Source organism: Mytilus trossulus, chromosome 14 (assembly GCF_036588685.1).
Source record: "Mytilus trossulus isolate FHL-02 chromosome 14, PNRI_Mtr1.1.1.hap1, whole genome shotgun sequence".
Lineage (NCBI taxonomy): Eukaryota > Metazoa > Mollusca > Bivalvia > Mytilida > Mytilidae > Mytilus > Mytilus trossulus.
The window spans coordinates 12,436,646-12,457,727 of NC_086386.1; the positions used below are offsets into that span (position 1 = coordinate 12,436,646).

Consider the following 21,082-nt stretch of genomic DNA (forward strand, 5'->3'; position numbering starts at 1 on the left):
GCATTAATTACGGATGTCTATGTTGGCGAAACAAGCTCTGATCAATCCTATACATTGATGTACAGTAGACACATCATATTCAGATAACTAAGTATTATCGACAACGTTCCCGTAATAAATTCTGACAAAACTTATTGAAAAATCGTCCATCAAAGTTAATTTTCCAAGCAGGTCATCATACCAATCAAAGCTTCCTTTCATATTTATTTCCTAAATGTTTAAGACCAATCCTTGGCGGAAAAATTAACAAAAAGACTAGTAAACTGATGCCAATCGTCTTTCAATTAATAACCATCGAGCGGAAACTAATGTCGTCCGATGTAAGATATATTTTGAAAGTCTGTCCAAAATAAAAGAGGCTTATTATTCGGTCATTTTTTAGGTAAAATGAATCTTTTCTTCTGCATATTTTAGAGGAGCGGGTACAAAAACACTATCTACATATGTGTATGTATCGGTTGATTTGGTACCTTACTATAAAAAATCATGAGATGGCAATATATAGTATTATATATCAGGTATTGCGATTTTTCATGTGTCTTTGGAAAGTAATGCAGATCTTTCATTTAGCTTTAAGATCTAATAAAAAAGAGAACATTATGTCTGGAGAGCAACAAACCATCATAAGGTAAAGCAACAAATACGACATTAACAAGAGGAGGAAAGAAAGAAGACACGAACTATAAATGCATCATTACACAGAAAGCTAACCACGAATATTTAGACACATAAACCCTGCCAAGAACCGAGAGTGAAATGCAATTGCTCTGAAATGTCAGCATTTCCCAATAACAATATATCCATCATCAAAATATCAACTCATTCATACATTTAAGTAAAGATGTTAGGAACTGTCTCCCGATTAAAGATATGATGTCTTACTTCAAACGCTGTATTATGATAAAGATAGTTTAAACTAACTCAATTAATATTGTATTGGTAGTAACATACCATTTTCTGGTGCTGGAGGAACTTTTCCAATTTCTTTCAGAACAAAAGCGTGAACATCATGATTTAAAAACGTTCTGAAAATAAAAGAAAATAATCATTTTAACTATGACGCATTTTTAATATTACACAAAGTCATTGCTGATCTTCAATATATATACAATATACTCATCATTGATACCAGGACTAAATTTTATATATACGCCAGACGCGCGTTTCGTCTACAAAAGACTCATCAGTGAAGCTCGAATCCAAAAAAGTTTTAAAAAGCCAAATAAAGTACAAAGTTGAAGAGCATTGAGATCAAAATCTCCTAAAAGTGTTACCAAATACAGCTAAGGTAAAAAAGCCTTAATATTTCAAAAAAAAATCCAAATTTTGTAAACAGCTTATTTATAATATAACAATATCAATGATAATTCATGTCAGCACAAAAAGTGCTAATGTCGTTTTGCTAGTATTTTCCTTCTTTTTATTCTTTTGTCATTATATCGTCAACTCACTTGAGGACAAGCCCATAAGCTTATACAACTATTTGGTAATGGTTGTTGGAAAACGTAAAAAGTCCATCTTAAATATTATTTATATCTATATAATTGACACATTATAAATAGTATTACTCATGTTCATCCTTCCTTACATTTAGTTATCTACAATAAAACGTAAATAAACGAAAACAAGATCTCCCGAGACAATACACATCATATTTTTTATAATAACACGAAACCAAAATATCTTATCATGAATCAGCTGTTATGTTTAGTTCGAATTGTTTTTGAAATATCTTATTCGCTAAAAAAAATATTGTAGGATTTCTTGGCATGCACTTAAAATTAAACATAATGAACATTTCCAGGTTTCCCATTTTGATGATACTTGTAGGTGTATGGAATTAATTTGTTGTGTAATTAATCAAACTACAGGGACTAATATCTGTCAATAAAAATAATTAACAAAATGATGAGGGACAAGATTGACTCGACAATCTTCAATTACCATTAAACAATTCTGTAATTTATTACCCTTTGTTTGAAATGTCATGTAAAAATAGAAATGGTTGGGTTACGACACATTTGTACTAACTGAACAGTTCCATATAATACATCAAACCTTATTACTCTACGAGTAAGGTAGATAGAGATTTTATAATGCGACAATCCTCCAATATGCATAGTTTCTCAGCTTTGTTTTAATATTTGCATAATTAAAAAAAAACCATATGAAACAGACTTATAAAACAAACAAAAACAAGATTTCGCCAGCCACAGATGCTCGGTTTAATGGCAATATACATAGCGTCCTAAAAATCTGTTTCAGAACAACTACAATTATGCATATGTCGACATATGTCAATTAATTGTACAATTTATTCGCAATTCGTACGGACTTAGCAGGATTTAGAGCTCACATATGTTATTGATGCTTGGAAATCTTTTAAGATGTTCGTTTTGATTTTGTTTGTATAGACATGAGCAGATGTTGTAAAAGGTTTTCATTGAGACAACTATCCATCAGAGTTTAAATGACGTGTATGGCAGAAAATATAGGCCACCTTTAATATGGTCTATATAACAAAAAGAAACAAAACGTACCATGTAGAAAGTCATAAAACAACTATCCCATCGATTAACTAGCTACTGACTTGGGTAAAACATATACATGATGTGCCGGGGTTTAAATGTTCGTGGGCGCTCAACCTTTCCTTCCCCGACACCAGAACAGTGATGTAACAGCACAACATTATACCACACTGTAAACATTTATTACTTGAGTTGAAAATTACTAAACCCATAGGATCGGTACTAGACACTTAAACAAGATTGACCAAGCCTGCCATTTACTTCGATTTATAACACAAGACCATTCTCCTATTTGAAAGATACACGTGGTACCCATTCAAATGCCTGCAACTTATCGATGGGCGCCGTAGGAAGTAAATTGGAGCTTTGAGTGATGATTTCTACGCATTTACGCTTTTGATTTAATTCACTTTAATGATAATTATGTTTTCTTAAAGTAAATTCTTTTAAAAGTAGTAAAAACATTTATTCATGTGTATGTAATGATTTTACCATGAACTAAAAGCAACATTTGTTCACCTTATTCATGGTCTAATAAACCACAAACAATTTATCCGTTTTATATTGTCTGCTTCTAAGATATAATATTGTTTGTATTGTCTATTTTGTTATATTGTAGAACATGCACACATCAGATAATTTATTTATACATAACTCCTGCAAAATGATATATACGACCGATTTCTATGAAAATCGATGTACCATGTGCCTAAAAGAATTCATTTCTACACGAATGAAACATCAAAATAGAAAACAAGAAATTTGACATTACAAATGCATAAAATATCTTGTTATAGCGTGCTTCACGAACGATTTTATTGATAACTTTATGTTATCAAAAGGTTCAAACAATAATTTTTACTTTTTGTGTCGAATACAGTTATCATGCCTGTATAGATTAGTTTTTAATAAAGTACTTTAATTAAATTAGATAAAAGGAATAATATTAGATTTCGTGAGATCGTTAAATCCACTTCTTTTTAATATGTATTTAAGGGTAAAGTTACTGAGATATATTCTAACAACCTTTCAAAAAGTAAAAATCCTATATGCTTTGTGCTACAATATTGTGAGTTTATAAAAAAAAAAACCCAACATAAAACACTTATCAATATAGACGTGCATACCAATTAAGACATACAGTCTATATATTCTTGTTACATGGAGTTTTGGGTTGATATAATGAACCATATAAGATTTGAAAAAAAATATATATGTTATCGTTTAAATTATTCTGCTTCATTTAACAATTTATTGTGTAGTTTACTAAATTTTTTCTTGTCGTTCTGAAAATATATTCCATTCTTGCCACTGAACGTCAAACAAGAATCAATTAATACATATATCGTCCTAGGTGTTTTTGTCCCTAGCTTCCCAAATCTTTATAATGCTAATAGAGAATGGATAAATCATAACTCAAGTTGCAAGAATATTGATGCATCACATGTATCTCGAATACACAAATCACAATGATTTAATTTTCATGTAGATGAACTGGTACGTCAATAAACCCTGGCTTTTATTCAATGATTCTTTTATCTTTAATGCCAGGCTATAATAAAAAATCTTTTTTATCTGCTATATAATAAGAAGTTTTATACAGTTATTGTTCTTAGAAAACGAGATAAAGCAGAATGATTTGTTATCTGAAATCTTCCCCAACCCTCTATCTGACAGATACGGAGAAACACTTATACTGTTTCTAGTACGATGAGCGCATCAATTTTAAACATATGATATTTTTAGTAACTCTGTTCAAAGCAAAATGTCAGAAGTACGTAATGATTTATAGCTTCGCTTGGCCTTTCCATGCACTTTGTAACTGTGTAAGGTTTGAAACCAGCCATTTATTTATGCTGTAATTCTCAAAAGTAGAATGAAACGCTTCGAATATTTATTCTCACACGTAGACTGTTATACTGTTGAAGAATTAGTAAATACAGGTTACTTTGATACTTTGATGAGAACATGTGTCAGATATAAAGCATTGGATTTAGTTCTGGTGCTGGGATTTGATTTATCCTTGCAATGGTTAGCAGGCAATCTTTTTGGCTTTCAAGTCCTACTTTTTGCCCCTATTGATTTCGTTTGTCGGCTTTCAAGTTTTATCGTTTGCATTTACTGATAATATATAGGCTTTCTTTGTACACTTTCAATCCCCATCTACACTTATTGGTTGCATAAGTGTGTGATTCAAAATCAACATTTGATATTGCAACTAAAATTAACAAAATATACTTTGTATTTCCCTTCTTGGTCCCAAACAGACTTTGTTGTTTTTCAGTTTTACATTTCTTCACTTTAATATTGATAGTAAACTTTATTTTTGTAGAGTTGCTAATCATCATTTTTCTCTTATTAATATCTTGTATACTTTGTCCCATATATTACACGTATCGATATCCAAAAATCATTTAGTTTCATCAAGTTTTTATAGTCCATGCTTTTTGCGTCACATGTGTTTTGTTTTAGTTTTCTGTCCGCACTTTTACACCTACTGATATTTAATGTAGGCTTTAGAGTCCTTTCTTTTTCACTAATGTATATAAGTTGTTATATAATAGCTCATTTCTACAAAATTGAGAAAGGAAATGGTGAATATGTCAAAGCGACAACCACCCGACCATAGAGCAGACAACAACCGAAGGCAACCAATGGGTCTTCAATGTAGCGAGAATTCCCGCACCCGTAGGTGTCCTTCAGCTGGCCCCTAAAGATATGCATAATATTACAGTGATAATGGACGTCATACTAAACTCCGAATTATACACAAGAAACTAAAATTTAAAATCATACAAGACTAACAAAGGCCAGAGGCTCCTGACTTGGGACAGGCGCAAAATTGCGGCGGGGTTAAACATGTTTATGAGATCTCAACCCTCCCCCTATACCTCTAGCCAATGTAGAAAAATAAAAGAATAACAATACGCACATTAAAATTCAGTTCAAGAGAAGTCCGAGTCCGATGTCAAAAGATGTAACAAAAGAAAATAAGTAAAATGACAATAATATATAAATAACAACAGACTACTAGCAGTTAACTGACATGCCAGCTCCAGACCTCAATTAAACTGATAGAAAGATTATGTCTTCATCATATGTATGTTACATTGTCGTTTATTTTTTGTTGCACTTCAGTGTTCTTGTGGTTCGTTGTTTTCCATTTATAGTTGATGCGTTTCCCTCGATTTAAGTTTGCTACCTGCATTTGTTTTCTCTTCATCAATATATATGACTTTTAAACAGTGATATACTACTGTTGCCATTATTGATACCTTATAGACCTTTTTGTTGAATTTGATCTCTGGCCTTTTGTTAAAAAGAGGCGTGTATACCAACCATATGTTGAAGCTCAAAAGTCGAAAAAAAACTGACAACGTCATGGCAAATAAATCAAAAAGAGACGAACCGTCATAAAATATAATAAAAAAAAACAACACGAACACAACCAGAAACGTCTTATTGCTATCTATATAATCTTGTTCATGTCGGCTGACTAGTCGCACATGTTTTTGTGTTTTCCCTTTTATGTCACGTGTATTGTTGTCATGATAACGTATTTTGGTTTATTTTTTATTGATGGAAACATATCATCACACACTCGCTTCTTTTGCTATTTGTTTAGTATGGGAAGACGTTCTTAAGTGGGAAATATGAGAGTTAATCACCAAAGTACTTAAAATTTTAAATCATGAAACAAATTGTTAAAAATGTTCGAATATTACCCTTGAAATATACTTTTAGATTTCGCAGAGTTGTTATTCTATAGCCCTATGGCCAAAGTATAGAATAATGTTTTTTGAATTAAAATTGACTTTTTGTTAGTTGAAACAGTGCCCCAGTCTAGACAATATGTCAGAAATGGAATAAATATGCAAATATTTACACTTTCTATTTTCAGATGATGAATTTATTGTTAGCATATGCAATAACCTTTTTTAGTTTCTTTATTGACAATGTCGAAAGTTATGTAACTTTTGTATACATTGTGTTAAAGTTTGTTTTCTTTATCTTCCATAACACTCTCAGACAACTTGAAGATGAAGCAGAATTTAATATGATGTCATCGCTATAGAACTGCAATAGAAAAGGTTTGAAACTTGCAAACATTCATGTCCGATTTCATGAAAAATTGAGTAATAAACATTTATAAGAAATCTTAATGTATTAGCTATGCGTCTCCAAGATTGCCTTCCGGCATGTAATAATGGAATTTTGACGTCTATTCATTAAATTTTACAAAACTTATGGGTTTCTATGGAAGTCAATACGTTCTAGCAATTTAATAAGGGACATTATGTCTAAGATACATGGATATCAAACACCATTAATAAGATTGATTGTTTAAATTTCAGCATTCAGAATAATCGAACGAGACAAACCAAATTCATTATATTTTCTTAAATAGAAAACTTAATCATGAACGTGTTCAAACAAAACACTTATACTACGTCCCTTCATACTTTTTGTTAACAGTTAGAAAATAATTAACACTCAATCTAATCCTAGATTAATTTCAAATTTTAGTCACCTTCTGTCACACACCAGTTTGTACAACTTACTCAGAGATACATCTCTCTAAAGTAATTTATCAATAATGAAGAACAGGTAATATGAGAAAAGACGGGCCAATTTACACTAACAATATCTTTTCACATGTATTCTGTCATGTTTGTATACCCATTTGTAATACAAACAGGACTATGTGCCTCTGAATACTCCACTTTTTTTTACCCATATATGTGATGTAGGCACCCCCGATAATATTATGGTAGGTACTAGCTAAATACTTGAAACCTTGTATTAGCTGCTTCCGTCTAGATGTTAAACCCATATGGCATTAATACAGCACTATGTGTTATTTCGGGGTGTTATCGTTTTTAGATGTTATATGCATATGTTGCGAAGGCACCACTAGGTGTATTTGTAGATCCTCATTTTTTTTTTATCATTAACCAAAATGTGATGTTAGCAGCATAATGTACATTGCATAATTTAATTGTCCAATCTCAATAACATGTCTTAATGTAAATCATTCTGACGAACTAGTTAACTGAAAATGTGATTGAACCGTTTTCTAAACAGTTGATATTTTAAGATATAATATTGGCGCCTGGTAGAACCACGAAGCGAGGTTTACGTCTTTAATTTTGAATAATGGACATAAAATATACGATAGAATAAATTGTATCGAATGAGTTTCTATTACGTTTGTAAAAATACTAACGATCATTAATTGTTCATTTATATTTACTTTCAACAAACAAGGTCCTTGAAATATAAAAAAACCCAGCGATTTACCAGCGAAAGATGTCCCTTCGTCATGAAATTCTATCATGAGTAGCAAACATTCTACATCATAATGTTATTTCAAATGTTGTCATTCTCAATAACAGAAGTATAGAAAATTCAGAATGATTAGGAATACGTCTAACTCTTTTGTTAAAGAAAAAAAACCAAAAATCATACTAAAGAGACATTATTTCGCGGCGTAACAATGTCTGTATTTTAATGTTTGTTTCTGGACAGTGTCGGAGGTTTACATGCTTATATGTTTGACAGTTCATTTATGGACTGCTGCGGTGGTTTGCCATGTTCGGCTGTTTAATCCTTGACGGTGTTAGAAGTTTGCGGCGGCGCTTTACACAACGTTTGAGGGTTCTTTCCCGCAATGCTGCAGAGGTTTACATGTATATGTTTGTCAATTATGATAGCCTCGAAAAGTTTCTTATTAACATTTTTTCATTCTATTTTGAGACAACTGGAACCTAGCGGTTGCAAGCAGTTTTTTTATATACTTAGCGGTACAAATAGTTTCGCAACAGATGAGCATGTCGATATTGAATGTCAATATATATATATATATATATCCAATAAAGTTCGAAGAAAAACTTTTTAAAATCCAAAACCTTATAAAAGTTAGAGGTTGAACAATAAATAAAAGATATCAAATGATAAACTACTGATCAGATCTTGTTTGTCTGGTTTTCCAACAACCATCAAGATATGGTTAAGTTATCTAACTTGTTAAAATTAGAATTAAAACAATAAACTTCAACAAACAACTGAATCAAGTTATAAAACCATTAATTTTACTGCATTTTTTCTTTCTCTGATATCTTACTTAGCATCTGCCACAGTCTCTACTACTCGTCTGTTTTCATCAAATTGACTTGAGTGTACTACAATCAGCCATTTATAACCAAGATATAAACATACTTTGTTTACAGATAATACTGTTTGATTCGAGAGATTCTGTAGAAATTAATTGCTATGGCAGTTAAAATTGCGTAAGTCAATTTTCATTTTGGTTAACAATATATATATGATTTCAGACAACCCCGATGCAGAATATAGTTTTGAAACCGACGATTGAAATAAAAGACTAAAGAACTTTTAAGCTAACTGACTTGACTAAATATGAGGCAAATATTTTTCACAAATGCTAAAATCTCATAAAAACATTAAGTTTGGTTTAACAATAATTAAAAAAAATCCAATCAAAAAAGGAATCAAGATTTAAATCTAAATACTGACTAAAGAGTAAAATCACAAAAATACAGAACTCCGAAAAAAATTAAAAACGGAAAGTCCCTAATCAAATATCAATCAAAAAGCTCAAACACATCAAACAAATAGATAACAACTGTCATATTCTTGACTTGGTACAGATTTTTCTTATGTAGACAATGGTAGATTGAACCTGGTTTAAATGTAGACAACGATGTGTGAACTAAACAAACACAATACGTATAAAATAAAATACCATAACAAGACCTCTTTGGTAAGTTTTCCCTGTCTTATATAGTTCATTACCTGTACATTGTTGTATCCTATCTTTACCCAAGACTAAAAGCATGTATTATCACAAAACAATATTTTCATATAAACGTTTCTGTTTCCTTGAATAACTGTTTAAGATAAACAGACAAAACAGAGTTTTCATGGTAAAACGAAGATGTCCTGTGTTATGTAAATGTCAAGTAAAATTAACACAAGCAAACAATAATTTGGGGCTACAAAGAAATATTTTTATCCAGAAAAAAGTTATCTTTACATGTTCAAAGAGATTTAAATGGAAAAGATAAACATGATAAACAGCCGTGATATGCATTACTAATATAAAATTTAAGTTTTGATATCTGAACAATAAGAACACTCGACTTACTTGTGGTAATGACTTGTTCTTTAACTGTTTTGTAATCTACTCAAGGTCGGTGCATTAGCAGCATATGTATACCTTGTCATTGCTCGAGGTATTTATATATATCATGTCAATGCATGTGCTTTTCTTAATGATTTTGTTTTGCCTTAATATTGTAAAAGAAGAGTGGCAAAAGATACAAGAGGAACATCAAACGCAAAGATCAAAATAAACTGACAACGCCATGGCTAAAATAAAGACAAACCGACAAGTATTAGTACACACGTCACAACATAAAACAAATAAAGACCAAGCAACACCTGTTCCACCTTAAAAACTGGGGGTGATTTCAGGTGCTCTGGAAGGGCAATCAGATTAAATTTGGGCATATATGGTAAAGAATGAGTTATCTCATTGACATTATTTTTGTTAACCATTGGACGTTGAATGCTACCTTTATATCTAAGTTATATTAGTGAAGATGTCACATATAACAAAATTAAATGATACTTAGAGACAACTACTAATACATGTGAAAAAAAAACTCAAAAAAAGAAAAGACAACAAGAGGGAGGCTAACAGAAAAAGACAAAAAATAGTCCTTAAAAACACCCACTTAACTAAATAAAACCACATATGTACACACTCGTATCAAAGAAAATGACGGAAACGGATTCGTGTATGTAAGCGCATATAAAGATCTTTTTGAGATTAAACAGATTAATACATTTCAAAAAGAACAGTTATCACCGTACATACATAAAATGGAAATATATGTCCTTCCGAAAAATGAAGCAACTTTACAGCCGAAGTATAATTTATTTTGCAAAATAAACACACAAATTCGCTCGTCCTAGTTTTCTCAAAAGTTTTAACGAGAGGCTGATAACCATATTTCTCATTGAATCCTAAATACTTGTATTTTACAGTTAGATTGATTGATAGCTCGCTCATCGTACAGTGATATTAAAACTGAGATTGAAACACAACAAAATGCAATTTCAAGCTAAGTGCACATAGAGGTTTGAAAATGTCCTTTGACAAAAATGTCTTAAGTCTTTTATCAATTGTTTTTTGTAACCGAATGGTATTTACATTTTCGAGTTAATGTGCACTTTTAAATCTTTTATCGACTTTACAGAAGGTAGATATCAATCAAATGCCATTTTTTAAACTAAGAAACTATTTGTATTTTGTAAATGAAGAAAATAGAAGGAGAACACAATCGATGTTCGAGATTAAAATACAGAAAAAAAGTTTACAGATTTGAAAATATAGTGGAAAGTTAAGAAAATATAGTGAATCATTTAGAATGATGCATACAAAATGTATTTATATCTTGAATGTTGTTATGTCAGTCAGAAAGTAGTGAAAAGAAAGTAATGGCAAAATAAATAACAAAGTCAAATAACAAAAATACTGAAATCCTAGGAAAATTTAAAAGTCCCCATTAAAAATTGCAAAATAAAAAAAAAACATACTAATCAAACGAAAGAAAACAGCTGATATTTTCTTGACTTGGCAAGGCATTCCATTATGTAGAAATGATAGATTAAACTCAATTTTATAGCTAGTTTTGTAATTACGAGACAACAATACTATACCGATGTTGAATAAAATCTCATGTCTAATTGTAATTTACAAACTAAATGTAGATAACTGATCAAATCGCATGAATTCGAAAACGTCTTTTGGTCTAATGATTTCAGGATGTCGACTATGTATCCTCTTTTCGAAAAAAGAAGCAAAGCAAAGCAAGCCAAACAAAACAAAACAAAACAAAAAACAAAAAAACGAATCGTCTTTAGTTTTCTATGTTAGAAGTTTTGACTATTATTTGTCTTTAAGTCGTCATTCGATCTTAATCATTGTATTTTTAGTTTGTTTTCAGCTTTTGAATTTAACTTTTTGGGGGTATATTTTGCCTTTCTTAAAATCAATGTGTTTGTAGCATTGTCTTTGTCAAATTGAAAATCACCTTAAACAATGTTTTTGTTTGCTCTTTGTTATATCTATTTGCATGTTTTTTTTAATTGTGATGTACATGTATGTCTGTAATCTTTTGTTGCTGAATACAAAATAATTTACATTAACATACAATGTATGTTGAGTTTATCATCCTATTTTGTCCATATAACGGAACTTGAAACAACAACATTTTCTACTGAATTTGCATGTACCAAATCATAAATATTTCACTTTGTTTCCACACATTTCGTTGGTTGATAACATTTCATTTTGTCTGAATTCCCCTTTTTGAATGTACCGTTGAGTACCGTATTTCTGTTACATTTTTTGCTGGTTTTTTTAATTTTTACAGTGGTAAGTTTATAATTTGATTTTAAGCAAAATTATTAGCATTGAATATAAAAACTATTGTTGATATGACTTTATCTTGAGAAATGTTGAACAGATGGTATTCACTTTGTATTCTTCATTTAACATTGCTGTGCATAAACTGATAATTTCTTTATGATAAAAAAAATATATATATGATAATACCCAGACAGAGGGTATAAAATAATACGAACTTTACATTATCAAAGTAGCACACTTAACGTAAACACTCATTTTCAATAACACCACACTTCCTTATTTGAAATACCTATATGGAAATAGATAAAGCAAGTTTAACGACGCAATTGCTTCAAAAACAATTCTATACAAATCCAATAAACTCATATTTATCTGTTTGATAGATTTGGTATGAAATGTAGCAATCATAACGAAATGTCAGTGATATATTGATACTCAACCGACTTTTTATTGTTTTACTTAATAAGGTTTAATGCGGTCAGCTATAGATGGATAAAAAATATCAAGGAAATATGTGATATATTTTGAATTTATTTTAAAAGAGGGACGAAATATACCAAAAGGGACAGTCAAGAAGCTCATACATCGAACATAAACTGAAAACGCCATGGCTAAAAATGAAAAAGACAAAAAGACAAACAATAGAACACATGACACAACATAGTTACTAAAAACTAAACAACACGAACACCACCAAAAACTAGGGTTGATCTCAGGGGCTCCGGAAAGGATAAACAGATGCTGCTCCACATGTGACAACACTAAATGAAGGCGACAGTAGTCAATAATAATGTTGTAAGAAATGATTTTGTATGTACTATATCAAAATTTGAGTGCTGTTTAAGATGATTTATACATTCCATTTCTGTTTCAAAATAGAAATTAAATGTTGTATAAAGTAAATTGCAAAAATACAAAACTCCGAGGAAAATTCAAGACGGAAAGTCCCTAACCAATGGCAAAATAAAAAGTATGTATAGGACTGTACGACCTTAAACCGTGGGCAAATTGCTTATCATGTGTTCTATATTTCAGTGCTTTAAAAGTTTGTGTAATATGTAATTGCTCTATAAATTGCCCTAAATCAGAAGTGCGTGATAAGATATATCATAGCTAAGGTCATTTTTTTTCAGATTAACAATTTAGATAACAGCATCAGAACTGTTCATAAAAAATGTTATAGGTTTTGAATTAATTAGAAAAAAATAAAATTTAAACACCAGTAAAAAGTAAAATCACGAAAATACTGAACTTCGATGAAAATTTATATCGGAAAGTTCCTTGATGATACTAAATTTAAACACCAGTAAAAAGTAAAATCACAAAAATACTGAAGTCCGATGAAAATTCAAATAGGAAAATCCCTTGATGTCTAAACTAAAAACAACCAACGATTAAATTGTTGCTAATATTTAGACACTATTGTCGTTCGGAATGCTGAATATGGATGAAGATCATAGCGTTAAAAAGGGTAGATTAGGAATGATATATAGATTATTTGTCAAAAAAGTTACTAAAAACAGTTGCCGGCATCATGACCGATACACATTTATAAAGGAGTAAATATGTTTGAAACATTAACGTATAAAAATGCGCTTAGAAAATTTAAAGTGCTATAACTTTGATATATATTCAAAATATGTGAATTAGATTTGTCGTAAACTCTCTATTTCTCATTTCTATATCTGGTAAGGCTCCTAGCTTCTACGATTACACTGTACAAATTACCCAATAAAGTGTTTAGGTTGTACAATATCAGGAATTATTGACAATACATAGATATTAATACTATGTAATGATTTTCTGTAAATGTCAAATCTATCAATTTCTATGGTGATCTAAAAGTTGTGGTAATTACATAAACCGGAGACCATGACACCGTTACAGGACGAGGACGTTAAACTTGAACAGTATGTATTACTCGTGTATGTGACGATTCACTACGAAAATACATACCGATCAACAACTAGTTCGGTGGTAATTTCCCAACCGATATAGTAGAGAGGCGAAAAGGTACAAAAGTGATATTAAAACACAAACCGACAGTTCAATTGCAAAAATGATATAGTTTATATAAAGTAAAAAATTATAAGCGAGAACAGGCGCATTGACAGGATGTGCGACGCTGCAATAAGCATGTTTCATATGTCATTCATATTCACACCTAGTTAAACAAAATCAGACATTAATAAAACTAAATCTGCAAATCAACAGATTAGACTATTTTTTTCTCTATATAAGTTCTACAGCTGCGAAACGTGTCCCATTTTGTGAGTTAAGACATATTGACATCTGATCGGTTAACAAAAAAATGATGTTGAACGAAAAAAGATTTGTTATGTCATTAATGCGGTTAATTTTAACTGCTACAATGCGTTTAATCAGTTCGTCAAAGATAGTCCAGCTACATATCGGTTCCAATGTTTCGGAAATTAACAGAGGAATTTCTTTATTTATCGTTTTCTATTTATATGATATTATAGATTAAGAAAAGAAGGTGGTTTGCTTGAATATTTATAAAATGCATCAGATCAAACTGAATTATATATTCTAGATACTAAAGATGTTTATCAGCTATAGTATACAGTACGTGTTATAGCGTACTATTGTTCATTTGTGTTATGTGCTTGAGCTTTTGATTTAACCATTTTATAAGGGACTTTCAGTTTCGAATTTTCTTTGGAGTTCGAATGTTTTGTTGTTTTTCTCTAAAAAAAAGAGTAGAAAGTTTCAAAGAAAATTCTACATCGCAATAGTTTCCTATTGAATCTTAAACACCATTTAATAGAAAATCTCAGCTAGACTCTGTTGAATATAAACTTTTTTGTTTAAAATGCATATTATTAACAACCACCGTGTACTCTTGGGAAACTAAAAATATCAAAAATGCTTTCTCTCAGATACTGTTTTTTTTATATGAGTTTACTGACAAAAATACCTGTATCAACATTATCAAATAATATGTTATGATTACAGTAATTAGTCGATAAAAACATCGAGAAAGACAAAACAAGTACATAGGGTTATTTAATATCCTCTATTTAAATGAATCGTTTTAACTTTCGTAAGACTTATAGATAAATAGAAATGATAAACCTACTACGGTAGTCTGGATTGGGAGGGTATTATTAGTATATTAGTTAGGGTTCCAGCAGGATAACTCTCTGCAATAGGTAGACGTTTTTTGTATTTGTTTTTTTTTTTAAACCAGTAAGAAAATCCCTTAATGTCACAGACTGTACTAGCCCGCTTTCTATTTCCCTGTTTATTCAATAGTTTTTCAATATTGGTGTATCTCATGTAGTTTTGCAGGTTTTTTTTAACTTCCCAAGATTAAAACCATTTCGAAGTTTAGTTTTAGTTCAATATGTACTTTGGTTTATACTACATCCATGTATTAAGTTTATTCCTACGTCTAGAATATGCGTTCTATGGGTTTCTTTTGAAGTCCATTCAAAAGTACATTTGTTGCTTTGTATAACTTCAGAAATTGCAAATTTGAAATAATGATAGAACTGTCATCTTCCTGGGTGGAGAATAATCGAACTTAGAAGATAACCTGTGAAGTAGAAAAAACACCTGTTCTCTTTAATCACGTAAGAACTTCTAACAAAAATAAATAGATACGAAACTATCAATTATGAAATATTTGATTTATTCTATCTATGCTTTGTAAGTTTGAAGAAGACTTTAGACGTGTAAGAGGAACCAGTTAAACACATGCTAAGTTACCAGAGGTAATGATATTATGATGATCAGTATGTCAAGTATGTTATGTTGTACAAGAAAGCGAATGTAATGAGTAGTCATCATCAAAATAATGTAAGATAAAAACTTGCTGATATATTAATGGGAGCAATTATTTTTTTGATTTATTTTTACAGGTGTCACACTTTCACGAAAAAATAGCATTTATTGCAGAAACTTCAAACGTTATGTTTCAATACACATGCCACTTCAGCTGCAAAGATGAGAACTTTTGAGTTAATATGAAACGAGAGACGAAAGATACCAAATGGATATTCAATTCAAATTAATATTAGTCGACCACAAACTGATAAAGTCATGCCTTGTAACAATAATTGTACAACTTCTATAATGGAATGAAAAAACTATCGTAAACGTTTCTCAATAATCGACATGCACGTTTTACTGCTTACACGTTTTGAATTAATAACCAAATTAGAAATGAAATATCCATACACTGTTTTAATTTTAGAAATCCATCAATATCCTGCATATAAGTACATGGAAAATAAATAGGTTAGGAGGATATTGCAATTAAATGATTGTAAAAAGCACATGTCAGACCTGACATAGATATCTGAAGGTGATGCTGTTATCGAATTGAGCTAATTGTTTTTCTTTAAAATACTACTTGACAAATCAATTTCATAAAACATAGTGATATACATCACCAAGTATTCTGCTTCTCCCATCTTCCAATAAGATATAACAAATTAGTTTTTGAGTTAAATATAAGAGTACGCTTAATTTCAAGACTTTAGAAAATGGTAGCATATTATTTGAAATGAACAGTTCTCGGCCAGAAACGACGTGACACAATATTTACATATTAAATAAATCATACCATTGATGTAGCTTATTTACTAAAGAAACCATAATGAGAATGGATTTATATTTTATCGACAAAATATTAAATATAACAATCATTATCATCATTATTGCAATGCTTTTAAACACAGAAGAGGTAGTTACTGTACAAATTTAGCACAGCTGTATCATATGTATTTGGGAAAGAGAAGCGAAAGATACAAGAGTGACTATCAAACTCATAAGTCGAAAAAAAACCGTAGTCAAAGTGTTGGGTGCCACCTTAAATTACAGTTTTATAAAATATTCAAATAGTCAGCGACTTTGTTTTATGGTGTACACACCAATATATTACCTAGTTAGTAATGAAAAACGTCAAGATATACTTTAAAAGTTTATAACTGGTTAAAACGCGATGATGTCACGCTTTTTTTGCGTTCTTGTCAACTTTTCACCTGGAACACCAATTTGAATGTTGTATGCCAAAACTTCATAAAAGTTTGCCATAGCCAAATTATTGTAACTTGAGGAGCTGAAGTCGACTTAGTTATGTCGTTAGCACAATATAAAATAAGGAATTAATCAAACAATATTTTATTAGAAGAGACAATTACAAGCAATTGTGTTACAATGCAATACAAAATGAGTAAATCATTAAACTGGCCAATAGTCAATTCTGTTGATGATAGTAAATGACAAATATCATATACAAATAATGAAAATGTCTTTCAATTACACAAGAACAGAACATATGACATTACCGTGCGTAGTGATTAACTAAGGGTATTATATATTACCGATGTTCGATAAAGGCAACATAAGTATACGGGTGTTCAAAAGTCATAAATCAATTGAGAGAAAACAAATACTTGTTTCAAACTAAAACCGAGGGAAACACAACAACTATAAGAGTCAACATGAGAATAACACTGAATTGCAACAAATACAAACGCCAAAAACATAGAAACGAACTATTTGACAACAACTGCCATATTCCTGACTTGGTACAGGACATTTAAAGAAATAAATGATGGGTTGAATCTGGTTAAATGACCAGCCAAAGTCTATAATCAAACAAATCAATGTAAAAAACCGAAACTTAAGGAATTACATGAATTCTAAAAGGAGTTGGACAGGGTAAGAGTCTCTTGTCATTCATTCGTCAATCGACTTTGGATTTCACACTCAGTACATATGTCACATTGCAGAATAGGACACAAACTGTAATGTAACATATTTGATGACACCACTAGTATCTAATGATTAAAAATCTGTAACTAGTGAGAAAACGCTGACAGTAATTTATATGTGAACGAATGTTGCTGTCAAATAGTTAGCTGCGATTTCACTTCCTAAAGTGATAAAATAAATAGCTCACTATCAATTGTAAACGACCCTAATATTTAATGATAGTATACTGCAGCTAAGATACGCACCAACAGCCATAAGCACTCAGTCATAATATGGAATATGACACAAACGGTTCTTCTAGATGACAAAAACATATAGGCAACGGTAGTGTATCGCTGTTCAAAAGTCAAAAATCGATTGTGAGAAAAACAATCCGGATCACAAACCTAAATCGTTGGATACATACTAAAGTTAAGAGGAAAAACAAAAGAAAGACTAAACTGCTACAAAAACAAACGCTGACTTGGTACAGGACATTTTAAGAAGAAATAGGGGTTGAACCTGGTTTTATGGCTAGCCAACCCTGCCATATATGTCACTGTAACCAAAGGAGAAAAGAGTATCTGTATTATCATCTGTAAACTTCACTAAATTAGCAAAACAGCAAGAAGAAAGGACTTTTCAAACTTTTTCAGTTTTAATGTGTTCTCACAAGTTAAATTGCTGCAAACATGACACCTCCTCGGAGTAATTTCAATAATCAGTGTATTTGTTTTTTTTTATATCTTTATATTCAGATTCAGACATCAGCCATCACAAGAATGTATCTGAGGTTTCAACACCATGTAAGACAGACACACAAGTAAGTATATATAGCTCGTATGTTTTGTCGAATTGCTTTTCACAAATGTAACAATTTGAATTAAAGAAACACGTAGATTGTATATATAACGATGTGTGGGGCAAATTAAGGCAACTCGACAAACCACAGCATTGAAGCTATCGTGCTAGCACCACCAAGTTACAGTAATTAACTTCAATAGAATGTTAAACATTTACTTATGCTATTATGAATCGAACCCAAAAATAAACAAGACACGAGGGAAATATAACAGTAAAGTTTTATTTGTTGTTGGTTAATAACGTCAGAACATTTTAAACATTTTTGTAGATAAATATAACTGAAATGTTTATACTCGTAACAATTTAGAAAAATAAATCATCGCTTTTTTTAATCAATCGTTGTTTACAAATTAGAAGAAATACACCATTGACAAGAATCTACGTTCTTAGTTTCTATCTATCTAATATAATTGATATGGACACGAACAACAAAATATTACACATTGGGGTCCCATTAAATAAAATCGTTTACTGGGCCCCTCTGCTGATGATTTTGTTTGTTTCATATGCTGCTGTATTTAATGACCTGTTATTAGGGATTTTATTACTCAAGGGATTTGTTTTGAGTAGCTTTGATTCGTTTATGATAAAACGGGTGATGTAATACAATTATAGGATACAGTTTCCCTTGTGAATGGAGAAGAGAACAATCCAGAAACTCGGTCTGGTCAAAAATTAATACCGTATGTTTATGATAACTCCAGAGGTTTGACCAATGTATATTACTACGTCGAAGTCTGGTAGAAAATTCGTCAAAACGAAAATACGTCATAGGGATCTGAATATTCTAAGAAAACGACAGCTGATATTCAATCGCTTTTTATCACGTTAATTGTTCATAAAAGAATATCATTGGAAATGTTTCTTTGTAAACTCGCATGACTGTTGCTCAGCATCAAATGATAAATAAATGTATAAATTTAACAACGTTTTGTCTGACACGAAAGACATCATCATGTCTTCGATCTTCCAGTACTTTAAAACACAATTTTCTAATTATTTGTACTATAACATACCTCATTTTTAGAGTTATTTTGTCTGCATTATATTAAGGATGGAAGGATATATAAAGCCATTAATTTAGATTTATGAATATTATATGAAAAGCATCATTTTTATAGTATATTTTAACATCTTAAAAAGATTTTATATGTTTGGCTTTCAAACTATATTCATCTGTATTGTTGTTTGTTTTTGTTCCACGTCAGTGCTTCTGTTGTTTCGTTGTTTTCCTCTTATAGTTGATATGTACCCCTCGGTCTTAGTTTGTAACCTGGATTTGTGTTCTCTGAGTCGAGTTATGACTTTCGAACAGCGGTATACTACTGTTGCCTTTTTTATGTGTTACAATGGCCGTATTGTGTATTAATGTCATCTTGATCTCTTAGTCTTACTTACAGCATATGTTCACATCTATGAACTTATAATAGCACATTGAGATAAAGTGTGTAGAAATGAAAAAAAATAACGAAACTTTTGACGTCATTCGTGTCAAGATTATGTAATACCCCACTATAAACCTGTTATTGGACATAATTTGGTACACTCACACGGAGTATCATATTGAAGTGCAAAAGCATAAGGTTTTTAAATATAAATACATCGAGCAATAAAACAGCTGGTTTTTGGGTGAATCTCATCATAAATCATACGGAAAATGTCGAGAACTAAAGATAACGGGAACGATTCAAAATAAGATATCAAAAGAAATGAAGAATCTTGAAAAAAGAACCACATCTTTTGTGATGACCTTAATTATCTATTGAATGTTAAACTGTTACCTAGTATAACTATGAATCAATCAAAGCATAAATTATGTCTTAGAATTATTTAATGAAAATTCTATCGCAGTGTAAAACAGACATTTTTCTGTTTACGTTCTTTGCCTAGACCTTTTTGTGTCATAATAAAATGATGCCTTAATATAAACTAAGGCATAAGAGAAGAAATGCTTTCATACTCGCAATGAATGTACTGCTTTTTATGTTCCTGTTAAAGATTGGTAGCTGAATTTTAATTGAGTGTCTTATATTTAAGATATGTTGTCTAGCTAATGACACTACATCGGTAGTGTCGCGGTGGCGGTTTTTTTTTTTTTGGTCTAACGCGGAAGGTAATAAGTCCAATTGTTATCAAAGGTACCAGGATTATAATTTAGTACGCCAGATGCGCGTTTCGTCTACACAAGACTCGTCAGTGACGCTCATATCAAAATATGTATAAAGCCAAACATGTACAAAGCTGAAGAGCATTGAGGATCCAAAATTCCAAAATGTTGTGCCAAATATGGCTAAGGTAATTTATGCCTGGGATAAGAAATTCCTTAGTTTTTCGAAAAATTCAAAGTTTTGTTAACAGGAAAGTTATAAAAATGACCACATTATTGATATTCATGTCAACATCGAAGTGTTGACTACTGGTCTGGTGATACCCTCGGGGACGAAACGTCGACCAGCAGTGGCATCGACCCAGTGATGTTAATAGTTATCAAAGGTACCAGGATTAT

General features: G+C 30.9%; 1 protein-coding gene across 2 annotated transcripts in view; it reads right to left on the bottom strand.

The window, feature by feature from the left end:
- The window catches only part of LOC134696293 (glycine receptor subunit alpha-2-like), a 35,497-nt gene that overhangs the window by 7,515 nt on the left and 6,900 nt on the right, over window positions 1–21,082 (bottom strand). The window contains exons 1-2 of one of the 2 annotated variants that reach the window (XM_063558000.1): window positions 9,345–9,449; window positions 952–1,025 (exon numbers count right to left, since the gene is read on the bottom strand). In XM_063558000.1, coding sequence (XP_063414070.1) covers window positions 952–1,025; window positions 9,345–9,352 — 82 coding nt within the window. In that variant the 5' untranslated portion in view covers window positions 9,353–9,449. Of the gene's footprint in view, window positions 1–951; window positions 1,026–9,344; window positions 9,450–21,082 lie in introns of those variants that run through there. The other variant, XM_063557998.1, reaches the window with a different exon arrangement.